The following is a 24,255-nucleotide window of genomic DNA, read 5'->3' on the forward strand; positions in this document are numbered from 1 at the left end:
GATAGCCCCTATTGTAGTGGCTATACTCCCGGGAAGATAAAGACGCCTTCATATATATGGGGGTTCCTTGTACGATCACAGTTTGATGAAGGGAGGGAGAAAATTAGCGACCTTGAACCAGTCAAGTTCCTCCTTGAAGAAAAGAAAAACACTGACAGCAGAAAAGTGCGCGAGACCAAGGTTTTTTTGTTAAAAAAAGTGGAAAAAGTGACCTGGGCCCGAAAATACGTAATAAAAGTGACCAGCTTCTAAAAAAGTGACTTTTAGGGGAAAAAGTGACCCGTGCCGAGCCCTGAATATTCTTTGTGGTCAGCTGGGAAGGGTGCAGCCTCCAGTCAGGAAAAGAACCCCTCCCCCTTCTTTTCTTCCGGAACACTGAACCAACACCCTCTAGAATAGCCCCCCCCTTTAGGGGGTGTGGGTTGAACTCTATCTTTTTCCAAGTAATCTGTAATGAGTGATGCTTTGCTTTTCTCAAGAAGCCTACCAAACCTCCCACCTCTACTTGTGACAATACTATTTGGGAAGGTGGAAAATAACACTGTGTAAATACAAAGATTAGATAACAATTTTTTTTATTTAAACTGCAGTCTGTGTGAAAAAAAACACAGAAACAAAAATAAACAATATGATTTCTTCATTATATATATTATTTACTATAGAAAAAATAAATATACATGTGTGTGCGTGTGACATTTCCATACATTTTTGTGAAACATGAATTTCAAAAAAATATTTTTTTCTCTCCTCTTTTTCTCAAAAATTTGCCAGTCCTCCGAATTTGCTGCCCTGGGCTATAGCCCACTTAGCTATCCTGTAAATACGCTACTGCTGAGGGCTACATGTTATTTGGATGCTTTTTCCAATTGGAAGTATGCCTTCAAGATCAAAGGCTTTCCAGTAATTTACGGAAAGGGGAGTTAGCTATGAACCCTGCATATCAGTTTTATGCACACACACACAGTTGGTTTTTTTTAAAAAAATACTGTAGTGCTACAACAATCAAATTGGAAAATTTTCAGTTTCAGAGATTGAAAATACAACTTTTTATGTGTATAATAAGTAGAGCTCAGAAGAGAGAGAGAGTTCAGGCAAAATGTCATAAATGTTTTTTTTTCCCCTTATTTTTAAACTTTCTTGGTAAAAATGACTTTTGAAATTTTTGTGCCATAAATGCCTATTTTAAGTTTATTAGTGAACTTCAGAGGTCATAATTTGTGAAACTTGGATATTTTGGGTATTGAAAACTTCAAAGAATCGCTCTTTTTAAAATTTTCCAACTTTCAGTATTAATTATCATCAGAAATCTCCCTCCCTTCCAGCCCCATTTAGACGCAACTAAGTGATCTGAGAGATTGGTGTTGGCATGCATCAATTTTGCTTTGACTGGATGGTGTTAGACGTGAATGATTTTGTTTCAGATGAATGCAGCAGGTGTTAGAAAAGCAGGGGAAAGTTAGAAATTTGTTTCCCCACAGGATTCACATAATATGTCTCACTCAGGCATTGGACAGCCTTGTATGTGTATAGCGGACTGATGATTGTCCCAAGAGGTCTTGAATTGACATCATGGCTCATAGAAGGCGAGTAGGAGCAGACAGGGCTCTGGGGCCCATGTTGTTTTGGTTTTATTTTGTGCACCATAAATACATTGCAAACAACCATGGCTATTCATTAAACATACATATTTAGTATTCAATTAAGAGTTCCCCCTCAGGGATGTGTGACAGATGTGGTCTCGCCGGGCCCCACGCTTGAAGGAGTCCTGCATATGTGGTAATATTAATTTTTTCTTTTTACAAAAATAGAACAAGATACGCATGTTTCAACTATAGAAATGATAATGATTATTCAAAATGCTACAACAAACAAATGAGAATCATTTGCGACTCGAGAGAGCCCCACAAATCATTATCCTTACCAACTGCACTTCTGGTAATGGCAGCCCTGGAATTAGCCAAATCCTGAGGGTCTAGTAACATTTTATTTTGGACTTTGAAACAAATCAATTTGTCTTGGATAATAATTCACTGTAATTAAAACAATAGATGGATTAAGTGCAACCAATTTTTTATCTAGTTTTTGGACCCTTAATACCTTAGTTTTTAGTTATTTGTAGTAATTTTTCTTTCTTCAAAAAATTATAAATGTCTTTTTAGTGCCTATTTTAGGCATTTTTAGTGCCTTTTTGCTTGCCTATTTCGACTATTTTTAGTACCAAAACTTCCAGGTCTAATAAGAAATATTCAACTTACCACTGTCATATAACAAATCTGACCTACTAAGTATGCAAGGTGTATATGAGTCTTCCACATAAAAATCATTGTCTTCAATTTGCTGGGATTCAATTATTTCTAACCATTGACGGTTATGCCAACAGAATTTTTCTTTTTTTATTTTTTTGCTCCAGTCTTCACTATTAGCCTAAGTTGAAAGTATGACAATCACACATTAAGCTTCAGCAAAGCAAATCAAAACAAACAATAATTTCAGTTATAAAACAACCACAGCAGCCCAAAAGAATCATACATTTATAATACAAAATATTCCAGTAACTCAATATCTATAACAAAATATACAGGGTGTCCCGTAGATGCTAGCACTGCCTTTATCTCATCAACTGTTCATCGTAGAGGTATGATTTCAGTTTAAAAAACGCTCAAAAGGTGTTCAAAAATTGCCCTGTACCAGTTTTTAGAGTGAAAATACAATGTGTAACAAAATAAAAAAAATCTAAATTTATATACGATATCCCTGTCATCCTCCCCTGTCCTGCAACAGGGTTTTTGCCCTGTTTCTCCTGATCCCAACAAAAATAATTCCATGTTTCTTAGTGCAATATTCACAGAGATATTCAAATTCAAAAAATAGGAAATTTGGAATAAAAAGTGTTAAATGCAAAAAAAAAAAAACCGCTTACCCGCATTTAACACTGTGTTCTTTCCCAAATTTCCTCCATTTATCGATTATATATCTGTGAATATTGCACTTAGAACATGGAATTTTTTGTTGGCATCAAGAAAGACAGGGCAACAACTTTTTAACTGGAAGGCTAAGCACAGGGGGACCATATGTAAATTTGGATTTTTTTTTTCATTTTGTTAGACAACGTATGTTGTTCACTCTCAAAACTGGTACAGGGTAATTTTTGAATGCTTTTTGAGCATTTTTTAAATTGAAAGCATATCTCTGTGACAGAAGGTTGATAAGATAAAGGCAATGCCAGCTTACAGGACACCCTGTACAATACCGGATGATTCAAATTGTTTGTCCATAGTGCTATCTCACAAACCATTGACTTTAGAAGTATACTACCAATTACAAAACTTATCACATTTTAATAAGTAACTGCATGTCATTTGAAAATTTTTTGTAAACAAAAGTACGGGGTGATTATAAAAAAAACTATCCCGACATATGGGTCCCTAACTATCATACCATTCACAGAAACTGAATGAAATTTTGGCATAAGGTATTTTGAGGTATGTGCTCAAGAATGATATGGAAAACAACAGTGTCAACAGTTACGGTTACAGTGAGAAAATTTCGAAAATATCAAATGGCAATACCAAGTTTTTTGTATTGGAATGCGATCTCCATACTGAAAAACACTAAATAGCGTTGGAATGGCACCTGTAGCACGAAAATCCCCGGAGCTAGGCAAGGAAAAAGTAAAAAGGACTTTGCCATGCACCAGAGCATTAATGTTTGTTTCATTCGCCACACCGTTTCTTCGGCTGAGATCCCAGCCTGATTAGTCCTCCACAAGGTCATGTGGAAAATTTGTGAAACACAATAAAATGCTTTATTTTATGCTGCTTCTCTGTCCTTATTGGTTGTCCTCACTTTTAGCCTATCTACCGCCAGTGATTTTCATGCAACAGTTGCCGTTCGAACGCTATTTAGGGTTTTTCACAATGGAGATCACATTCCAATACAAAAAACTTGGTGTTGCCATTTGATATTTTCGAAATTTTCTGACTGTAACCGTAACTGTTAGAGTGACACTGTTGTTTTCCATATCATTCTTGAGCGCATACATCAAAATACCTTATGCCAAAATTTCATTCAGTTTCTGTGAATGGTATGATAGTTAGGGGCCCATATGTCGGGATAGTTTTTTTATAATCACCCTGTATATAGTCTTATGGGCAAAAAATTTCAATCACCCTGTGTAAGGAGAAGACAAGGAACAACACAAAAGCATTGTGTTTTTTAGCATTGCTATTTTGTTGTTTCTTCTGTTCTCATTGTTTCATGTTATACATATTAGCTTTACTTTAACAAAGAATTATGGAATTACCTATATATTTTTTTTCTGATTTTTGTCTGCTTTTTTGGTATTTGTTTATCATTTTAAAAATAATATATATACTTTACCGATATGATGTCCAAACTAAGATCACAAAATTTTCTTATCTCAAGGTTTTTGTCATTCATTAAATCAGTCAAGTAAGCAGGAATTTCTGAGTTTGAAATTCAAGGAAAAGTTGAAAAGTTTGGTATAAATGTGTGAAGTATATTTTTTTGGTAGCACATTGATACTTCGACCTAAGGGTGTCTCTTCTTGCAAGTAATTGAAGTTAGAAAAAAAAAGAAACTTTGCTGAAAATGCATCAACTTGGGAGTTATAAGTTTCAACCGAGGACATGAAACAAATAAGAAGGCATAATGCCCGGTTAGTGGAATAACGCAAAAAATGCTGTCTAAATCTGTCACTTCCTTTAATTAACTTCAATTAGATAAAATTAAAACCATTCCAACTCTTTTTAATGTTGTAAACATCAAGGTCATAAAGATCTCTCGAGATTGAGATTGAATTCAATTTCCATCTGTCATAATCATTTATTTTGGAAAAGCAAATACTCTGACTTTCAGAAGATAGAGTGTCTGTATACACTCAGTTAATTGTTGAGTAGAGGAAATAAAAGGACATTCATTATCTAACATCGAAAAATCATCATAAACTGGAGCCCATGCATTGTCTTTAAAATGGATATAATGATCATTTTCATTAAGGTGCCCAGAAAGGTGGAGCAGACTTATCATCCTCAATTTTTGAACAAAAAACTGGTTTTGCCACTCCAAGTGGCATTTAATTGTAAAAAAACAGAATAGAGAACAGCAATTGGCTATAGCAATAATACTGGCATCACACTTTGCTCAAAGATGGCGGATGAGTCAGTCTAAGGTTTCAAGAAGCTTCAATTTTTAGGTACGTATATCATGGCTTCCAAAAATGTAATTTTAACGTGATGAGATGGGAACTTAGATAATTTCATCCAGCTTACAAAACCTTGGGTGCTTTGGGCACGTAATGGTAGCCTACCTCGTCAAATTGTACTGTGTACTGTTTTAATCTGTATAATCAAAACTTATTTCATTCTGCATAAAACACAATGTACTATATTATGTTGGATGATAATTTCTTATACTGTTCCCCAAAGTGGGCGATGGAAAAGTCCAGAAGGGAAGTAGAAGATTTAAGTTTAGCATAGGATCGTATTAGTTTGTGTGGGTTGAGGGGGGGGGGCGAAGAGAAGAAAAATTTTTTGAAGAAGGGGGTGATGGACCAAAAAGTTTGGAAAACTATGATTTTTTTTATGATCTGCCATTCATACTTAAAAATTTGATTCATGCAATGATATCTTTGTGATGCTAGTGACTAATAATTTTTATCATTTATTGTTGTTATAAAACTTTATTACTGCTGCATTATTCAACTTTGAAAAAGGAACCAATGAAATGAGTTCAGAAGTCAAACCCACATGGTTTGAATCTGCTCGAACTCTTTTGAAAATGTTGAGTTATTAAAAACCACATTCATACAGAAGGATTGTGAATTTGCCTTAATTATCAATATTCAAATTTAAAAAGAATTTCGGGTAATCAAAATTTTCTTGAAGCATCATGAGAAATGTTCAACAATACATTCAAAAGGATACGAGAATTTTCAATTATCATGTCCTTAGTGGCAGGATGGCGTATCAAACAATAAAATAAGAAGACTATCTGTAGAACAACTTCATCATCTTCTTGTTTTTCTAAAATTGTAAATGTCTTATAAGCACAAAAACAATTGGAAAATATTTTTGCATCATTGTAGAAGTTGATATATTGAAACCACATTGTATTGTGCACAGCTTGCAAATTTATCTGCATCACGTTATGAACTAAATATTATTTAACCCTCAGTGTGCTCCCATCATTCAGGCATGATGAGTGTAGTAGCATGTTTGATCATCTTGTGATGATCTGAATTTAAATTATCAAAAATTATCTGTGTCTTTTACAAAAGACAACTGGAAAAAAAGGGGAAATTTTTCTACACAGCCATGTTGATACCAGCTTTTATCTGACTATTCCCACACCCTAGTGGTTAAAAAGCAACAAAAAGCAATCTTGCTGCAATCAAGTTTGAAATAATACTGGATGATTCTCTCGTTAGATGCCCCAAACTATTGTCTAAGAATACTTGAGATAATTTAGATAATATTTATGTTATATTCATCTGCTGTTGAGGATGCAAAATAGTTTGAAGTCTCTCTTATCTGCAATATAATGGTAAAGTTCATTATATTGCAAGTTCAGAAAAATACATTCAAGTGTGCTTTGATGTAAAAGGCCATTTTTGTTGTATACAGAATGTTTTTTTTATCCTATTCTTAGAGCCTATGAAGAGCGAAAAACAAAAATTGGTGCAATTGAGGAACTCAAAGACATGCTAGTGGTGACTTGGAACCAAATATTTTAGGGAGCATTAGTGAATTACAATTAATTTACACCAGGGCTTGACAATTTCTAGGTCTCCATGGGGACCAGAATATTGATAATGATACCTAAAATTTCCTGTATGCGATTGTTAATTGGAGTCTAAGTATGACACAAAATTTTCTGATTTCATGATAGTGTCTTTTAACATAAGGATGGGTTATTAAGTCCCAGAAAAGTAAAAAAAAAATATTATTTAGGATTGTTTTTTTTTTGAGCAGAAAATCATGCTTGGCTCCTAAGAATGTTTAGGCTGGTGTCTAAATTTTTTTTCAACTTTTCAAGCCCTGATCTACACCATGGCACACAGGCATTTCAAGGGCTAATCTTCAGAATGTTTGAAGCAACGCAACTAACTAACCAAAAAATTGTACCAGCTCTCAGCCAGTAATAATCTTATTATTATTAAAAATTCAGTTTTTTATATTATTGCTAAAATTATTTGTATTATTTTGCCAATAATAATTTTCCATCAATTTTAACAAAACAGACAACATATCATACTAACAGGGGCTTACCCTAATTTTGATTTTAGTGTCTGATTTTGCCTGCTGAACAACCTGTACAGAAGTTTTAAACTAGTCTTGACTAAGATACCAAGTTGGGGAGATCATAAGATTGATGAACTAGTCCTTCCTTTAAAAACCATACCTTTGTACCAATGCCAAAACTTATATATCTCAAGACATATACTTTTATTTTTTTTTTCATCTGATTTATCATTTAAAAGCTACAAATTAGAATTTGATAAAATTAGTTTCTTTTTCTGCAACTTTTCATATTTTCTATAGGTTATTTTACCATTGAGAAAGTCAATAACATTTTTCACTATTCCGGAATCCAAAATCATGATAGCGCAAGCTTCATCCATTGCAACAGTTCCCATGAAAATGATAAGTTCCAAGATCATATCATCTTCACAATCATCTGTAATTGTTTGAATAGACATTAGGCACTCAAATTTAATATAAAAAAATTTAAGAACTAATTTATTGTAGAAAATCTCTGATCCTATAAAAATTATCTATTCTCATCAAATGCTCATCCAAAATATTTTCAACCATATATCTTTCAAAAATGAACAGAAAAAACCAGATACTCCACCCTTCCCCCCCCCCCCAATAAGTGCTCTCATTTTAATCAATATTAGCAATGAACTAATTGCTTAGAAAGATTTTTTGTCAAAGAATCCATGAAATTATATGATAAAAAAATCTAAATTTTTTAATGTGAATTATATACATTTGATGAAAACCATGTAACTAGTATTTGATTGATTCATTTAAAAATACTCACTGTCAGCTAGTTTATTTCTTATGAAGTCAAGGAAATTATACTGTAAAATCATCTTTTCAAAGTCGATCAGAAGAGGAATTGACAGGTTTCCTAATACACCAAGGCATTCTATGACAAAGTCATCACAATCTTTTTTTTCATCAGTGATGAAAACACAAAGATCGTCAACAAAAGGCTGAAATGAAAAATATGGATTGAACTTTTTAAAAATACATATATTTTTGTATAGGAAGTTCTAATAAAAAAAGGAGGGGATTAAATATCAATGTCAATACACTAAAAAAACCGTTTCAGTTTTTATAAATATTTTAGCTAGAAAAAACATACAACAAATCCTTCTTTTGTGCATTCATGTTGTGAAACATTTCTGATCATTTTCATTAAAAGTGAATCCCTAAACTGAATAGCTCTCGCCATCAAAAGACTCAAGCTATCTTTATTACACATCAGTTGAGCATTACGTTTATTTGCAGCCAGATTGATACCAAAGGCTATGAGTGGTGTTGGCAAATTTTTTTCTGGGCATTCAATAATAAGGTTCACAACCTGAAATATAGAAAAGTATCAAAGGCACAATTAACCATAGAAATTTAAAAATAATTATAATAATGCATGTATTAGGATTAGTGACAAAGTATTTTTTTAAATCCAACAGTCAAAGAAGCTTAAATGCACAACTATAGAACTAACCAACAATTTTGGCCTGTGCAACAATTTCAACATGCATGCATGCATAACAACATTTCAAATAGAATTTAAAAACAAAATACTGTCTCAAAAGTATAAAGACTTATTTTTTGACGTTGTCATTGTTATATCAAATAGTTGACAATTTTTTACAGCTGATTTACAAATAAATTCTGTTCTCATTCATGCATACTACCAATTAACTTATATAAATGCTCTGGATTGGCTTTTAACAAACTTCATTTGATTTAACCTTTTGATTCCCACACACTTGAAAACTGCCTTTTTACCCTGTGATAAGATTCTCCCAAGGTTTTCCACTGGATTAAGGTCAGGAGTACTGGCCATCCCAACTTCATGATTGTTCTCCAATCACTTTTTTTGTAGAGGCATACATATGTGTAGGTGTATCGTCTTGTCACACAATGTTACTGCTCTCTAAGATATGTGATGAACTATGTTCTTTGAGATACTGTAGTTCATGTACCAAGAAACTTAACAGAGTGATAATTGATAACTATTGCAATGAATGCCAATGAGAAATAGCACCATAATCACTTTTTTGTTGCTTTTCTTGGCTGTTGAGTTTGTTTCTTAGCAATACAATCACAATTTCTTGATGAAACAGTGTAAATCAGTGATTCCCAACGTGGGTGTTAACGCCTCCTTGGGGGCGATGGAAAGTTCCAGGGGGGTGGTAGCAGCTGCAGGTGTAACATAGGATCCTATGGGTTTGATTGCGTTGGGGGCGATGGAAAGAAAAAATTTTTGAAGAAGGGGGCGATGGGGCCAAAAAAGATTGCGAAACTATGGTGTAAATAAAACTTGCATCCACTCTTTTTTTGAAATTTTCACAACATCTGTTCACACTGACTCCACACTAACAAGTCTTCCTTAATGTCACTGGGCATCTTTAAAACTTAATGATCAGCAAGTCTCAAAAATTTTTGAGTCATTTATATACAACCTTGAAGTACTACCCATACCTAGTCCACCTTCATGTGAATTTTAGAATTTTTTTTTTATGTTTCTTATTTCAGTCATTTTTGTTGCACTACTGTCATTTTTTGTGCACAAGGGCTAATTAGACTGACCTACAGTTTATTTTCAGTTCTGAATGGCAACATTTTAAAATTTTTTTCCCACGTCTCAGTCAGTGAGGGACTTTATTCAGTAGCAATATATGGGTTCTGCCTTCATCTTGTTGCAGTTTCTGTTGTACCTCTGTGTCAGGAAAGATATTGACAAGGATTAATTGGGTATCAAATTTACATAATCTCTAAACATCTTTTGTTTGAATATTTCATTCATTCATAATTTATTCAAAAATGTGTGGTCGCTATGTATTTATGGAAGGCACTATATTTACTTGAATGTAAGTAAACTTCATTTCTCAGTTGCAAAAATGATCATTTTTTTTGTCAATATTGTCATTAATTCTGATGTGCACCCATATAAGTGAGTTTGATTTTGGTGGAGAAAAAGTGTGAATTAGATTAGAGTATATACATTATTTATCTAAAAGTAGAGATTTTCAACCTTTTTCTCACATCACATATCTAAATCATTCATCATCTGCATAAAAGTGTTTTCCAAAACGGTGACAGAATAATCACAGGGGAGTGCTAGAGGGTATGGGTGTTATATAGGATCCTATGGGGTGGCGGCACAATAAAAAAAACATTTCTGAAGAAGGGGTCGGTATAGCAAAAAATTGGGAAACTGATATAAAACATGGCTTAATGTGGCATACTTCTCATACCTTTGCAACACAAAGTGTGAAAATAGATCTGAAGAAATTTTTACAAAAAGGAAACAACTTACAACTGGAATGCAATCAATATATGTGAGCAGTGTCTTGTAACGATCCTCCATGCTAATATGGTACAAAATACTTATAACAACCAGTCTGTACCTATCAAAAGCTAATTTGAAAAGTATGTTTTATAGCATTTTTTAAAATAAGTCTTGAAAAACATATATATTTCACAAGACTGCTGTGGGTCAATAAAGTGATATAACAGATTGCACACAAAGTTATTTTGATTAACAAGCCAAAAATCATTTACATAATGAAATCTGAGATCCAGAATTATTGTTTACAATCAACTGGTTCAATAATGGGAACCAGACACATTGGGAAAAGGTAATTATTACTAATTTTAAAAAAAAACATGAGATTAAAAATATTTAAACTCAAAGATCTAAAGAGGATTTAGCTCTACTACTCTAACTATATTCAATCTCTCTTGGTGTAAAACTACAGTAGATACTCTCTAAGCTAAACTCTTCAGGATGTGAGTGATTCTGGATTATGGATCAAGTTTTCATATCTAAAGCAGTAGTATATATCGTCGTCCTTATGCCAGAAGCATGAATGTGTAAATTTTCACTTTTTGGGTTTATCTGCTGGTTCGATCCCTTATTTTTGCTATCTAAGTTTTGCCAGAAACGTGAATGTTTAACCCCATTGAAATGCATGTTACAAAGCATTTTAAGGAAATGACACTCATAGAGTAACATGGGATAGAGTAAACATCAAACCTCATTTCCCACATTTTGAAAACTTGCATATTCATGCTTCTGGCATGAGGGAGATGATAAATAAAGTAATATGCCTCTTCTTTAGATATATTGATTCATATTTTCTATGAAAATATCATCAAAAAAAGTATTTATAAATAATGCAAATAACATGTAAGAAATTGTTTTAATTTACCGTTCATGATTTACATACTGTTACTACTAATATTTAATTAATAAATTGCTTTACTTATTCTCAAGATATGTTTTGCTCAAATTGCTTGGAACACATTGATTATTTTCTTTTTTTCCATAGACTTTGGTTTCCCTATTCTCTCTCAGATTTTTATGGAGAGTTATGATCACTTTCTTGTTTAGTTGAGATGGTCTGACCTTTCAAAACATTATGTAAGTAACAAACAAATTATTACTTAGGACTTTCTGTGTTTCTTAACTCCTTCAAATTTGCCACTTCTTTTTGGTTCCAAACCATGCCATGAATTTTGCAGTTTCAACATCTGTTAATTTTTTAAACATTCAATTTGGCATCACCATTGTTCATGGTGAAAACATCAAATTTGATATCAATGTGGTTCAATGTTGTAGCGAGAGGTTGGTGTGTCTACCCTTCTCTTGGGTTTATTGTGTAATTTTATTGTCATAATAATAATTTTATAATTATTCATAATATAAAAAGGTATTTAACAAGATACGTCAAAGTTACTACTTGCAACTTTTAGTTGAGAAAGAACCTAGAAAGAATTAAGCTGGTTTCGAAAGCATAAAATCTCTCTGGTACCTAGCAAATGCCTTATCAATCTGAGCTACCATGCCTAAGAAAATGAGTCTCCATTGCCCTTATTAAGGTATCCGACTACCTTTCTTGTCACTTTTCTTTAAAATGGTTCTGGAGTGAACTTCAAATACATTTTTTGATAGAAAGTGTCTCGAAATGGTGAAAACAGTGACAAATTTTTGTCCATCTATTATATTTTCTATGAAAAAGTCGTTTTTATGTCAAATTTTAGGCAAAATTCATGTGATATTCAAAACACAATTGCAAAAAATTTTATTAATGAAATGCTTTGTGATTCTCACAGTGCATTTAGCTAGTAACGTTGCAGGTTATGAACCAAAATTTAAAGGATTGCATGATATGTTCATAAGTTACACCAAAATATGTTTAAATACGTGTGAATTTTTTGAAATTTCATCCTACATTTTGTCTATAAAACACTGTAATTCAAAAAATATATGAGATAGACCTTAGATTTTGGTTCATAACTTCAACAATATATAGCAAAATATCACAATAAAATTTCGTAAGGATGCAATGTATCAATGTTTACAAATCATGTCACAAAGTCAAGTAAAATGTCAAAAATAGCATTCTTCGTAAAACATGTTTAAAATCTTTATTCGCGTATTACTTGTATGTAAAAACGCAACACGAAAGTGAACGTAACTTTGATTCTAAGCATCATATAAACAAAACAAGGTCTGTTTTGGAATCACAACAAATAGGGCTTTTATAAAAAATAAAAATCCATATTTTCTTCCAAAATGGCATTTTCAACGTAGTTGGATACCTTAAATGAAAATAAAATAAAAATACCTACACATAAGACTGATGAATTTTGGGACGAATCCACATCTTACGATTATGTTGCGCAGATCAGTATCAAATGACAAATTCCACAACAAACGCAAAGCCATGTTCAGAAGATCTGGATTTTCATGAGGGACATGCATGCTTATGTTTTCAACAACTCCATTCATAATCTAAGAAAATAAAATTGAATCTTTCAGCCATGTGTATAAGTATTATTTGCATTTAAAAAAAACTATATATACATACAATAAAATACTGTAAAATGTGTGAAGTGACTTGGGTACATACTCTAATTCTTTATTTTAGATGATATCATAGCCACTGTAAATAAAATAGATGATTTTAAGTCCAGCTGCCAGTGTAAACCTTCATGATTAAAAATGGTGCCTAAATCTCTCATAATTATACTGCCCTTTTTTCCCGCCTGCTTTTATCATAACACATGTTTTAAGGTTTCATGAAACCATTGCAAAATTTTGTTTATAGTGCTTTGTGGTTACATCTTATAATCTTGATAGAATTTTTATTTGGTCAGTATACTTATTGTTTTAACTGTGGATGATAATCTGATTGAATTGGTTTGTTAAATACTGGTGGTTTTATTAGTGAAATGTTTAATATTTACTGGATTACTCGAGGACAACATTTTATATTCGTTACAGTTACACACAGTTATACAGATGGTACAAACATATAAGAAAATTTTAAGTTCCAGGCTCTTTAGAAATTGCACAGATTGGACATCAATTTTTTAATTAACTTAAGATATTGACATCACATTTAAAGACCACCACCGAAACAAGCATCTTCGACTAGGCAAATTTTCATTATAGACATAAAAAATAGTCCTCTATGTTTATATTTGTATAATTAAAAAAAAAAAATTTATGTATTCATATGGATAAATAAAAATAATTTTAAAAAAACCAATATTATATCAGGGGGAAAAAGTCCCTTATTATTTCCAGTGGGGTGAAATGAATCTTTGAAGACGTATCAAGGTAATAGAGTAGTGTATCCAAATCACCCTACCTGGAGGGTTGACTTGGGTATGACTTTACATTCATTTTTCTTTATTATAGTAAGTTATACAAAACAATTATCCTTGCATTGACAAATAACGAAAATTTCTTTTTAGCAGTGTAATTTTTAGTAAAAAAATTTAATTTATGAGGGAGATGATATTAAAAAATCTTTTTTAAAAAAGTTTACTGCTTTGGTTCAAAAAATTTAAATGAATCAAAACTTTACAAATGAAGGAAAATTATAAATTTTTCCTTTTCAATGTTACAGGAAATAAAATACAAGGTGTGATCAGTAAGTAGGGTGAATCACCCCTTTTTTTGAAAATGTGAACAGCCCGATGCACTACCACATGAGCGTTACGCAATGCACTAACAACTCTCATGCTACAACTACCATATGAACAAACACCTGCCAAGAAATTTTGAAAAACAAGTGCAGATTTTTAGGTAACATAGAGAAGAAAGTAATGCTCATGTGGCAGCATAGGGCTGTTCACATTTCAAAAAGGAGGGGGAGGGGTTATTCACCCTACTCAGTGGTCACACCTTGTAGGTAAACTTACCATTTCACATTTGTTTTCGGCATAAACTGACAGCTTCTTAAGAAATGATATAACTAGAATTAATAGCTCGGTGTTTTCTCTTTTCAAGCACTTGACCAAAAAACACATAATTCCGCGATTAATCATTTTAACTTCGACTTTTGGATCTTCGGCAATGTTATATAAAAGGTAGAAGCAGACTGAAAAAATAAAATTTAAAAACTTTCCAATTCATGTTCAAAATAAAATGCTTGAATAACAATAAATATGCATTAAAATTATACAATTCATCACCTCTTAATAACTGATCTTGCTTTCTAACAACAGAAGAATATTTTTCCATATTTTTTTCATATTCATTTGGAGATAATGCCATATTTGATTTATCTCGCTCTAGTGAATTGGATAAGGATATTATCTATTATACTGATTTGTTTAAATTCACATAATCTTACACAACATGGTAATTATAAGATACTATACTGATGGAAAATGAAATTCCAACACCAAGAAGAAATTGTGCTGGATAAACTAATATTAGAAGACACATTCACACATTTGAAAAATGTGTTCATATAAATAACGAAGTTGCAGAACAAGGGTGGCGCAAGGGCGTAGTGGGGAAGGGGGAACTTGTGGGTCTGGTCCCCCCCCCCAGAAATGTCAGAAAATGACCGGCCGGAAAAAGGGAAAAAGATGGCCAAATCCATTGTTCCGTCACTTTGCCCCCCCCCCCCCCGAACGAAAGTTTTGGCTACGTCCCTGGGGTGGTGCTAGTAGCGGCATGTTTTTTTTATTTTTTTTTAATTGAACCAATAAAAAAATGATGTTAAGTATACAAATCTAGTTTGTTTCAAATAAATGCTGGGAACTTGGTGAGCATCCTTTTTCTTTAGAATTCAATTTTTTACATCAGATGAGAGTGAGGAATATCTCAGAGAAGAAGTAGTCAGTATCAACATTTTATTTGGTTTGCATCCAAGGGACATATTCCAGCAGGATAATGCTTGTCCATGCACCACAGCTATAACCCAATGTGTTCTACAGAGTATCAACCATAGCTCCACAAGGGTAGGGCTGACAGGGCCCCAGCCTGGGATTATTCTTATTGTTTTTTGCTCTTTTACACCATGAATTCCCTTTTGGAAGTCCCGTGAAAAAATCTGGCCTGGGGCCCCACAGAAGATCCCAGCCTAGGAGTCCTGCTAAAAGATATGGGAGCCATGGTATCAACATGTTATGCGTTGGCTATAGCCATTGTAAGTATTGAGGGGCCCCCTCATACCTACCTAATATTTCCACAGAATGCTATAGAGATGGTGGCAAATGTTGGAGGGGCTCGGGCCCATGGGCCAGATACAAAGTAAATAAATAAATTACAAATAAATACAAATAAATTAATACATTAGGATGATTGCAGCTACCATTGTTAATATTTGACAACCAACACCAGAGCATATTTTTGAATTTGAATATTCAAATATTGAAATAAAATCCAAGATTGCAGCTTGGATTATTTCATTTCTGCAACAAACTTTTAGTTTTAAACAAGTAATAACATTAAAGAGCTCTGGTAATTTTAAATTAATCTACATTTCCAAATACAGTTTTAATGTGTTTCAGAATGTTTTTCTTAATATTTGCAAATTCTAGAAATTTATTCATTTACTTCTATTGATTTACATTAATTGAACAAAAACAGCAATAAAAAATTCGAAAAATGATCAAAGTTATCAAATTGCAACATTTGATAAAGATGAAATCCTATAAAACTATTTCAGAAATGTACATATGTTCAATATGATTCAAGCAATGATAAAGTGTATGCAGGTGGACCACACTAATTATTATTAATTGTTTGTTAATTTTGTCAAATTAGTAAAAATGTAATTTCCTCTCGATGTATCATGTTTGATTAACATCCAAACTGTGAACGTGTTCCTAAAATAACGAAAAAATTAGTAAAATAAAATTATGTTTTCTGAACAATTTTTTTCCTTTTCAAGATTTATGTTCATAACTCGAAAAGTTTGTAAGTCAGGGAGAGACTACATAGAATTTTTTTTTGGAACAGCTGCAAAATTCCTAAGCCTGGCCCTGCTAACAATGGTGCATTTTGAATTTATTTGTTGTAACAAGCAAATAAAAAAAAGGATATCATCTTTTTTACGTCCAATTTCCTCTGTCCATTGCTCATAACGTTTTAGCTCTCCCTCTACTAGCTCCATGCATATTGATCCAACCTTGAAAATATTTAAATGAATAGAATGTAAATAGTTGATGAGATAAGTACACTTTAATTGAAAATTAATATTATGTTTATTTAATACTGTAATGAAAAGGGGGGGGGGCTGGAAATTAAAACTGAAAAAAAAAGTGTTTTAATAATGATCTCTACAGAGTGGAAGATAACTGTTTAGACCTAATCCTATAAAATCTAAATCAAACATTTAAAACATTTGATTATACATTTAGTAAATCTGCAAAACCATAGCTAATAGAGGCCCCTTCCCAAAATTTAAAAGAATAACATACATACATGTGTGAAACCATTTGATTAAATTCACTGAACTATCAGTTCAGTCCCTCTCTCTGAAAGTAATTTTTGGCTACTGCCCCATAAATTTGTATACTTCATTATGTATTTCATTGTAATCAAATGATATTTTCAAGGAGTACCATCATTCAGGTAAAAGAGTACATTAAATATCATGTAAAAATAGTACATTAGTATATTACCTTATGTTGTGAAATCACATGATGAAACTGTCGAAAAGTTGAAAAACAAAAAAATATGTACACAATGTTTGTGCTCAATTCAATGGATTTTTTGCCATCTTCTCTCAATACCCGAGCTAGAGCTCCAATAAGAATGTCTGAATTAAAAAAAATATATATACATCAAAACAAATATTTTTAATTATCACAAAAAATGAGTAACTTTGCCTAGTTTTAATTTATACAAAAATTGCCACGTTTTTAAGACAAATAAATTCAACTGGTCGAATGGTCGACGCGTTTCGGCTCTTCAATGGAGAGCCGTCATCAGGACCTCGTGGTCAGAACTCACACGAATGAAGAGTGATGTTTACGTCTGGTGGTCCGAAGAGTTCGCCTCTGACGCAGCAAATACAAAGGCGAACTCTTCGGACGACCAGACGTAAACATCACTCTTCATTCGTGTGAGTTCTGACCACAAGGTCCTGATGACGGCTCTCCATTGAAGAGCCGAAACGCGTCGACCATTCGACCAGTTGAATTTATTTGTCTTAAAAACGTGGCAATTTTTGTATAAATATTTTTAAATTCCAAGTAATCATGAAAAAATAGTTATCAAACTAATTATATAACATTAAAATATAGTGAACTCCCATATAACAATACAATCTATGCAGTGACCAGATTCAGCTGGTTTGCGCAGGTATGGTAGCAATGATATCTAATTTTTGTTGAGTCTGGCAAACTGGTTGTTAAAATGACATCTGTAATCAGGATTTTCTCTAAGGTGTTTGCAGATACAACAAATTTGAAAACTGGTTTGCTGCAAACCTGTTGTTAAATTATTTGAATCCTACCACTGCATCTGTAATTGAGTAAAATCTATCATAGAATAGCTCACTTTCTGCTGTCATAAATTCCCCCAAGATTGACAAGTTTAAAAGGAAAAAATATTTTATATATATATATATATATATATATATATATATATATATATATATATATAATGCTTAGATGAAAGACTGCCATATTATACTTCATCAGAAAGCTAAAAAACTTTGGGAATATCTTAAATAAATGGGAAAGAAATTTAGAGCGAAAAAAAATCAGTTTGACATTCACTGCTAGAATGGCGAACATTCACCACTAGGGAGTTTTCTATGCTAATTGCAGTGCCCATGCTAAGTTTTTGCAAAAATGTGACCAAACTATACTCCAGCTTTATGATTAAGAGAGAATTTAAGAATCATCTCTGCAGAACCATTTATATTCTTATTTTTCACTAGAGAGTATGATGTTAAGTTAACAAGAACAGGCTTTGATGGTGAAATTCTCTTACAAACATAGGCAATAGTGATTCTGCACCAATAAAAAGCTATGCAGAGATTTTCCTTAACCATTTAAAGGCCAATGTTCCATAAATGTAAGTGTTTTTATTTACTAAAATATCTAATAAAAATTGATTCAAACATTTCCGGTTTTTTATCGTATATAGAGGAGAGAGTTCAAACTATTTTTTGAAATAAATTTGGAAACCTCAGGTTGATGCAAACATTTTTGACAGAATTTTGAAATTTGACATCCTTTGGGCATTTTTCCCCTTTTTCAATTAAAATTTGCCAAAATTTCAATTTTTAATTAAATTGAAAATTATTTTGTGTGTTTTTACCACTTAACCCTTTGAAGGGGGTGACATCAAAATATAAAAAATATAAAAAAAATAACTTGATATATTGATGCATATGGGTGTACATATTACGTTTTTCAAAAAATTAAAAAAAAAAATCACATTTTTATTTATATATGAGGTGGGATACCGTTTGTCCCACCGCGCACTTAGCGCTTATCAACGTGGTTGAAAATGCTTGGCAGGGAAAGCATTACTAAGGCACATTTACAATAGTGCTTATTTCATTTTATTAGCCAGGAAAAGATTAGAATAGTTAAAGGATGTCATAATATGGAGAAATACTTCTAAATTGTATTTTAAATGTTGATGGAAGACAAAGTCTTAAATAATGACAAGTGTTAAGTGCAAAATTGAAAAAAAATTACGTGAAAATATTCTATAGCAATCTCTCTGACAAATGATTCAATAAGGGTCACACTTTATAGTTTGTCAAAGTTGCAGTCACCTTTCTTTAACTGAACCGAATTATCGTTCAGGTGTAGGTAGGCCAACATCCAAGTGAATCTTTTCACCGGCATTAGTTTGCTTATGAAACTATCTGCCAGAATTGGATTTGTTGACCAGTAGTCTCTGTAGATAGGGAATTTTTTTTATGCTCATAGCTAAATTTATGGCTAAAAAGCATAGAAACTCTTCTTTAGAAACTGAATCAAACCTCTTTCCTTCCTGTGCTGCATAAAGATTTGTTTGGAAAACGATATGCTCAATCAGGGCTGATGAAAACAAACAAAAAAATCGCAATAGGAGATTGTTCTTCCAGTCCAAAATCTCATCACTTGGCCCAGTCCTTTCTCCGAATTGGAACAGTGTTGTCGTGCGGTTTCACTCTAAGTTATTATATCTATTGTTGATGGACCTGGAGTCGATGTTTCATCAACAATAGATTCTGCTACGATAGTCAATTCTTCATCCCCGATACAAGAAATTCTTCCCGTTGTTGCACTTCTTCATCAAGTTCAATTGAGGATTCTGGATCCGATGGCATTTCTTCAATCAAAGCAAGAGCTTCAGTAGCTGTTAGTCCTTTTCGAGGCATTTTGAATTTTCTTCTACTTTATAGAGGGACCATTCTCTGTACTGAAGAAGACACACAAATGAAAAAAAATGCCAGACGCAACAGTATCATGTTACAAAACACGCATTCCAAAGAGATTTCCCAAGGGTGAGGAAATTGGTGCTGCCCTCTGTAGGGGGGATGCTGTAGACGTGCGGAGGGACTACATGTATCCCACCCTTTTTCTTCAGCAAATACGTTCTGAAAAAAATCTTGGGGATTCAAAAATTACTTGCAAGACAAAATTCATAATACTATACATTGAATTTGTATCATTTCACCCAGTTGGTGATGCAAAATTTGATAAAAATCTGCAATCACTTTTTTTTAGTGCCAGCAAAAATATTTGACGAAAAAAACTACCATTAGTGATATGAAAAAAAGATTGTGGACAACTAGAGCCATCTTCTGATAACTTTTGGAAGTATAAACTACATTTTAATTCGATTTGCAGCAAAAAATGCCTATTTTTTGTGGAGTTATGAATTTTTGAAAAGGTGGGATAAAGGGGTTCCCACCGCCCTTCAAAGGGTTAATATATCAATCAAAGTAAATCAATTAATTTTTTGTAGTGTTACATGTTAACAAGCTACACACATTCAAAAATAAGATAATCCTTTCAAGAAAGCAAGATTCTAAGGATATCTAATGTGTAGTGCGCTACTTTGATTTTCCCCGTTCAAAGCCCAAGGTGTTGTCATCATTCGACATATGTATAGGGGCTAATTCTGGGTCATACGACACAGAGGAATGTGCTTTCTGGTGTAGATTGTTTATATTGGGTGAATACTTTTTTCTTCTTGCGTTTTTAGAAATGTGTGTTTTTGTGAACTGCAGGCTAATCAAACCGAATTTGACAATCATAGATAGTCTTGTTGTGTTCAGCTGAGTGTAGCAATATCAAAAAGATATTTCACATTAGAAGAACCTGTAGGATATTTAAAAACTCTTTCAGATTTCGAATCAGATGACGTAGATATATGTCAATTACATGCTAATGAAAATGGAAAATTCACGGATGAAAATGATTTGTTGAAAATGATCTAGTATCAACAGTTCCAACTGATGTATGTGAAATGATAGATAATTTTGCAACAATGAGGAGATGTTAGAAAACAACTGAAACATGTTCTTCAAAAGATGCAGGGAAGAAAAAAGGGGCAAAACGTAAGTGCAACACTCAAAATTCAAAAAAAAGGCAAGAGTTTTGAGCAATCCAAAAAAAAAACTATTGCATGAGATAAAAAAAATTCTTTCTAGAATCCGATCAAAACCTCAGCTCTGGATTCCATTGTAACAGATTTGCCATACGACCATCATTGCACGTTAGATAATTCATTCAGAGCTGCGAGAAGCGGATTGTATTTTGCATTTGGAATTCCGAAAAGAAGTGACAATGAACCACGTTGTCGACTGAAAAAAGATGTCAGGTCATCTGATGGCCATTATATTGTGTCTGTGATGCAGGGACAGTGTGAGGTTTGCCAAAAAATCACTATGTAAAAATGCTACCAATGTGTACCATCAAATATATATGCTTTCCTTCTTTCATCACAGACATTAGAAAAAAATTGAATTTTCTGCACTCATTTTCATGTTAAAAAAACAAGTATGTGTTGCGAATTTGAACGTGTAGAAGAAAATAGAAAATTTTGTGTGATAATTGTATGCCAGAAATAAATAATAGTGAAAATATAGGCGATACCAGTTTCTGCTTCCACCTCTTCTTAAGTGCCAATGTTCCAATGAAAAACAAAGAAAACAATTTTTTCTTCAAATTTCAAAGTTGATCTATGTATGGGCATGCAAAAGGACCTCAAATTCTAAATTTCAAAGCAATAAGTGACTTTGTTCATAGTTTGGCCTTTAAATGGTTAAATGGGTTTTGAAATTCTCCCCATCCATTCATTAAGATGTTTTTCAAGTTTCATATAATCTTCTGATGAATAGTTAAGGCTGTAGAGACAGCTCCGATAAAAAGAACTTTAATTATTTAAACCCTGTGCATTAAATTACATTCCACCTATAAAGATAATTTTCTCTAGTTTCTTGGAAATTGTTTCTATAGATTTCAGACGTGCCAACTTTTGGAATCCAGAAATCCGGAGATTCTCCCGAGGGGGTACCCCCTGCCACTCATAGACTCGATCAAAAAAAAAAATTTGAAAACATTTTTTTTAAAATCAATTAAGACAAAGTTCCATTATCCCCCACCACAAGGTAGGTTCTGCATTGCCCCTGAGCAGAATATAATTCCACGTCAGTCTTTCCATTGCAGAATAGAGAAATCACATCTACATACTGTTCATAAAACATAAGTGTTTCCTTTCGTGGCTGCTATCAGTGATTGATAATCTTGGATATATGAACTCTTAAAAGCTTTATATAGCTTAAACTTTTATATTTTCTTTCTAAAGACATATTTAATCGGAGGAAACAATTTAAAAAACTTCAAAATACAAAGCTGCTGATGAAAAAACTTGTGTTTACCGCATGGCTGTTAATGGAATACAATAACGATTATACAGGAATTTCGGCAACCAAGGTCATGCCCCTGATAAATGATTGCCAATAAACGCAATGTAAACAAAGCCACGTCTTTGCCAGTTGCTTAAATGCGATCACCAAGACTTTTTTACAGCTGCTCGATGGAAATGACCACAGCTGTCCTCTATGGGTGTTTTCCCTAATGACGACGGCAGTCATTGACGTCACGACAGTGTGAAAGCTCACATAAAATCTAATTTTCTGCCAAAATCCAGAGAAATTTTAACAAATCCGGAGTCTCCTGCCTAAATCCTGAGAGTTGGCAGGTCTGAGATTTCAATATATTTTCAAACATTTTACAGTCTATTGTCATATATACTCAGGGACTTTGTCATCCAGGCAAGTCGGAATTTTGGTGCCTGTTGCATGTAGAAGAACCAGTTGAATAGTGAATTCAGTGCCTCTTTTAGTCCAGCGCTCAGGGGAACCAGACCCACCTGCTCCTCCCTAGTTGTGGCGCTCTATATACTTGAGTATAAGCAGAGTACGTTTAATCAAAATTTTGTTCCTATATTGAGAAAAAAAGAATTAAACCAGAGTTTTACACGTCAGGGACAGGAGTCAACCTCTGTCAGGGCTGCCTGTCAAGGTGCACAGTTTTAGAACTCCTGGATTAGTTGATAAAAAAATTTCAGATGTGTGTGCATTGTCCTGTAAAAAGGCTTATCACCATACACTTTAGTGTGTCACACAAAAAAGTAGCAATACTGAAAACTTCATCAACACTTTTGGTGACCAGGTGATATCAAACACCAATATTATTGGACATCCTCAGAACTACAATATATGTCAAGTTTAAAAATATATTGAAGGATATTTTGAGCAAAATATAAAAAAATATCATTGTAGTGGTTTATCGTAGTAGAGGATATTGTTGTATCAAAAGGAGTTTGAACATTAGAATATGGGCAATTGAAAACAAGAAAAAATATTGTATAAATATATTAGAAATATATATAAATTGAAAAAATATTGTTATAGAGAGATTTATCATTATATCAAGTATCTTTGTAGTGTGGTTTCACTGTATTTAAATAGATGTATATATGCCCTATACAATACCATTTTTGGATAACACATGAAGATTATCTGGTTCTCTTGCAAGCTGCAAAACTAAAGACGAAGCTTTGACTTTGTGACTCATGCCCTCATACAAGAAATCTATGTATTGATCCAAGGAACTGATATTTGCTAAACTAGTTTCTGAAGTCAAAAGTTCTTTTTTCTTTCCAATACTTTCATTGCTTTCATCAGTACCTACAAAAATAACATCTAGATTAATGTGTACAATTATAACAATAACAAAATAGTTATGCAAGTACATATTTAACCCCTTAACATACAGGGACAAGATATCTCTGCCGTAAGTAGATGAAATAAATGTATCTGCTCTTTCTCTCCCTTCTTTCAAGACTTCATTGGTAAGGCCATTTTTGAATGGAGCAGGCGGGACTCGTTCCCGCATGAATGAAAGTACACCTGTTTCTGCGAACCTGTCACACATAACTGGAGACAAGTGACTCGAAAAATCCCCTTTCAGGAAATTTTTGTCAACAATGCTAGTGCTAGGTGGCATGCACCATAAATATGAATCAAATAATGTATATAAATCAATACATGCACCATTGTATTGATTTTCTATTTCCAGCAATTATAATTAAATGCTGATTTAAAATTTTTAACTAATTATATTGATTAATCACTGATTAACCCAATCTTTACTACTCTTAGGATTGGTGGAAGCATTGCACAATTTTTACATATTGTATGTGATTACAGATATCTTTGAG

The 24,255-nt window shown here is 32.9% G+C and overlaps 2 protein-coding genes across 5 annotated transcripts in view; one reads left to right on the top strand and one right to left on the bottom strand.

Moving 5' to 3' along the window:
• LOC149080682 (uncharacterized) overlaps window positions 1-9,942 on the top strand; it is a 55,539-nt gene extending 45,597 nt beyond the window's left edge. The window contains exon 11 of the mRNA XM_089239896.1: window positions 9,855-9,942. Coding sequence (XP_089096022.1) covers window positions 9,855-9,914 — 60 coding nt within the window. The 3' untranslated portion in view covers window positions 9,915-9,942. The remainder of the gene's footprint in view (window positions 1-9,854) is intronic.
• Window positions 1-24,255, bottom strand: part of Kap3 (kinesin associated protein 3) — a 51,886-nt gene that overhangs the window by 11,906 nt on the left and 15,725 nt on the right. For all 4 annotated transcript variants that reach the window (XR_016193617.1, XR_016193618.1, XM_089239894.1 and 1 more), the window contains exons 5-17: window positions 23,528-23,722; window positions 17,196-17,332; window positions 16,615-16,699; window positions 14,751-14,852; window positions 14,478-14,656; window positions 12,897-13,059; window positions 10,579-10,679; window positions 8,395-8,613; window positions 8,068-8,242; window positions 7,573-7,698; window positions 5,946-6,044; window positions 4,381-4,466; window positions 2,256-2,424 (exon numbers count right to left, since the gene is read on the bottom strand). Coding sequence is in view for 2 of the 4 variants with exons in the window: in XM_089239894.1 (XP_089096020.1) it covers window positions 2,256-2,424; window positions 4,381-4,466; window positions 5,946-6,044; window positions 7,573-7,698; window positions 8,068-8,242; window positions 8,395-8,613; window positions 10,579-10,679; window positions 12,897-13,059; window positions 14,478-14,656; window positions 14,751-14,852; window positions 16,615-16,699; window positions 17,196-17,332; window positions 23,528-23,722 (1,836 nt within the window). In the remaining 2 variants the exon portion in view is untranslated. The remainder of the gene's footprint in view (window positions 1-2,255; window positions 2,425-4,380; window positions 4,467-5,945; window positions 6,045-7,572; window positions 7,699-8,067; window positions 8,243-8,394; window positions 8,614-10,578; window positions 10,680-12,896; window positions 13,060-14,477; window positions 14,657-14,750; window positions 14,853-16,614; window positions 16,700-17,195; window positions 17,333-23,527; window positions 23,723-24,255) is intronic.

Source organism: Pholcus phalangioides, unplaced genomic scaffold, assembly GCF_987345545.1.
Source record: "Pholcus phalangioides strain wild (caught in Gottingen) unplaced genomic scaffold, Ppha-v1.0 ptg000011l_1, whole genome shotgun sequence".
Lineage (NCBI taxonomy): Eukaryota > Metazoa > Arthropoda > Arachnida > Araneae > Pholcidae > Pholcus > Pholcus phalangioides.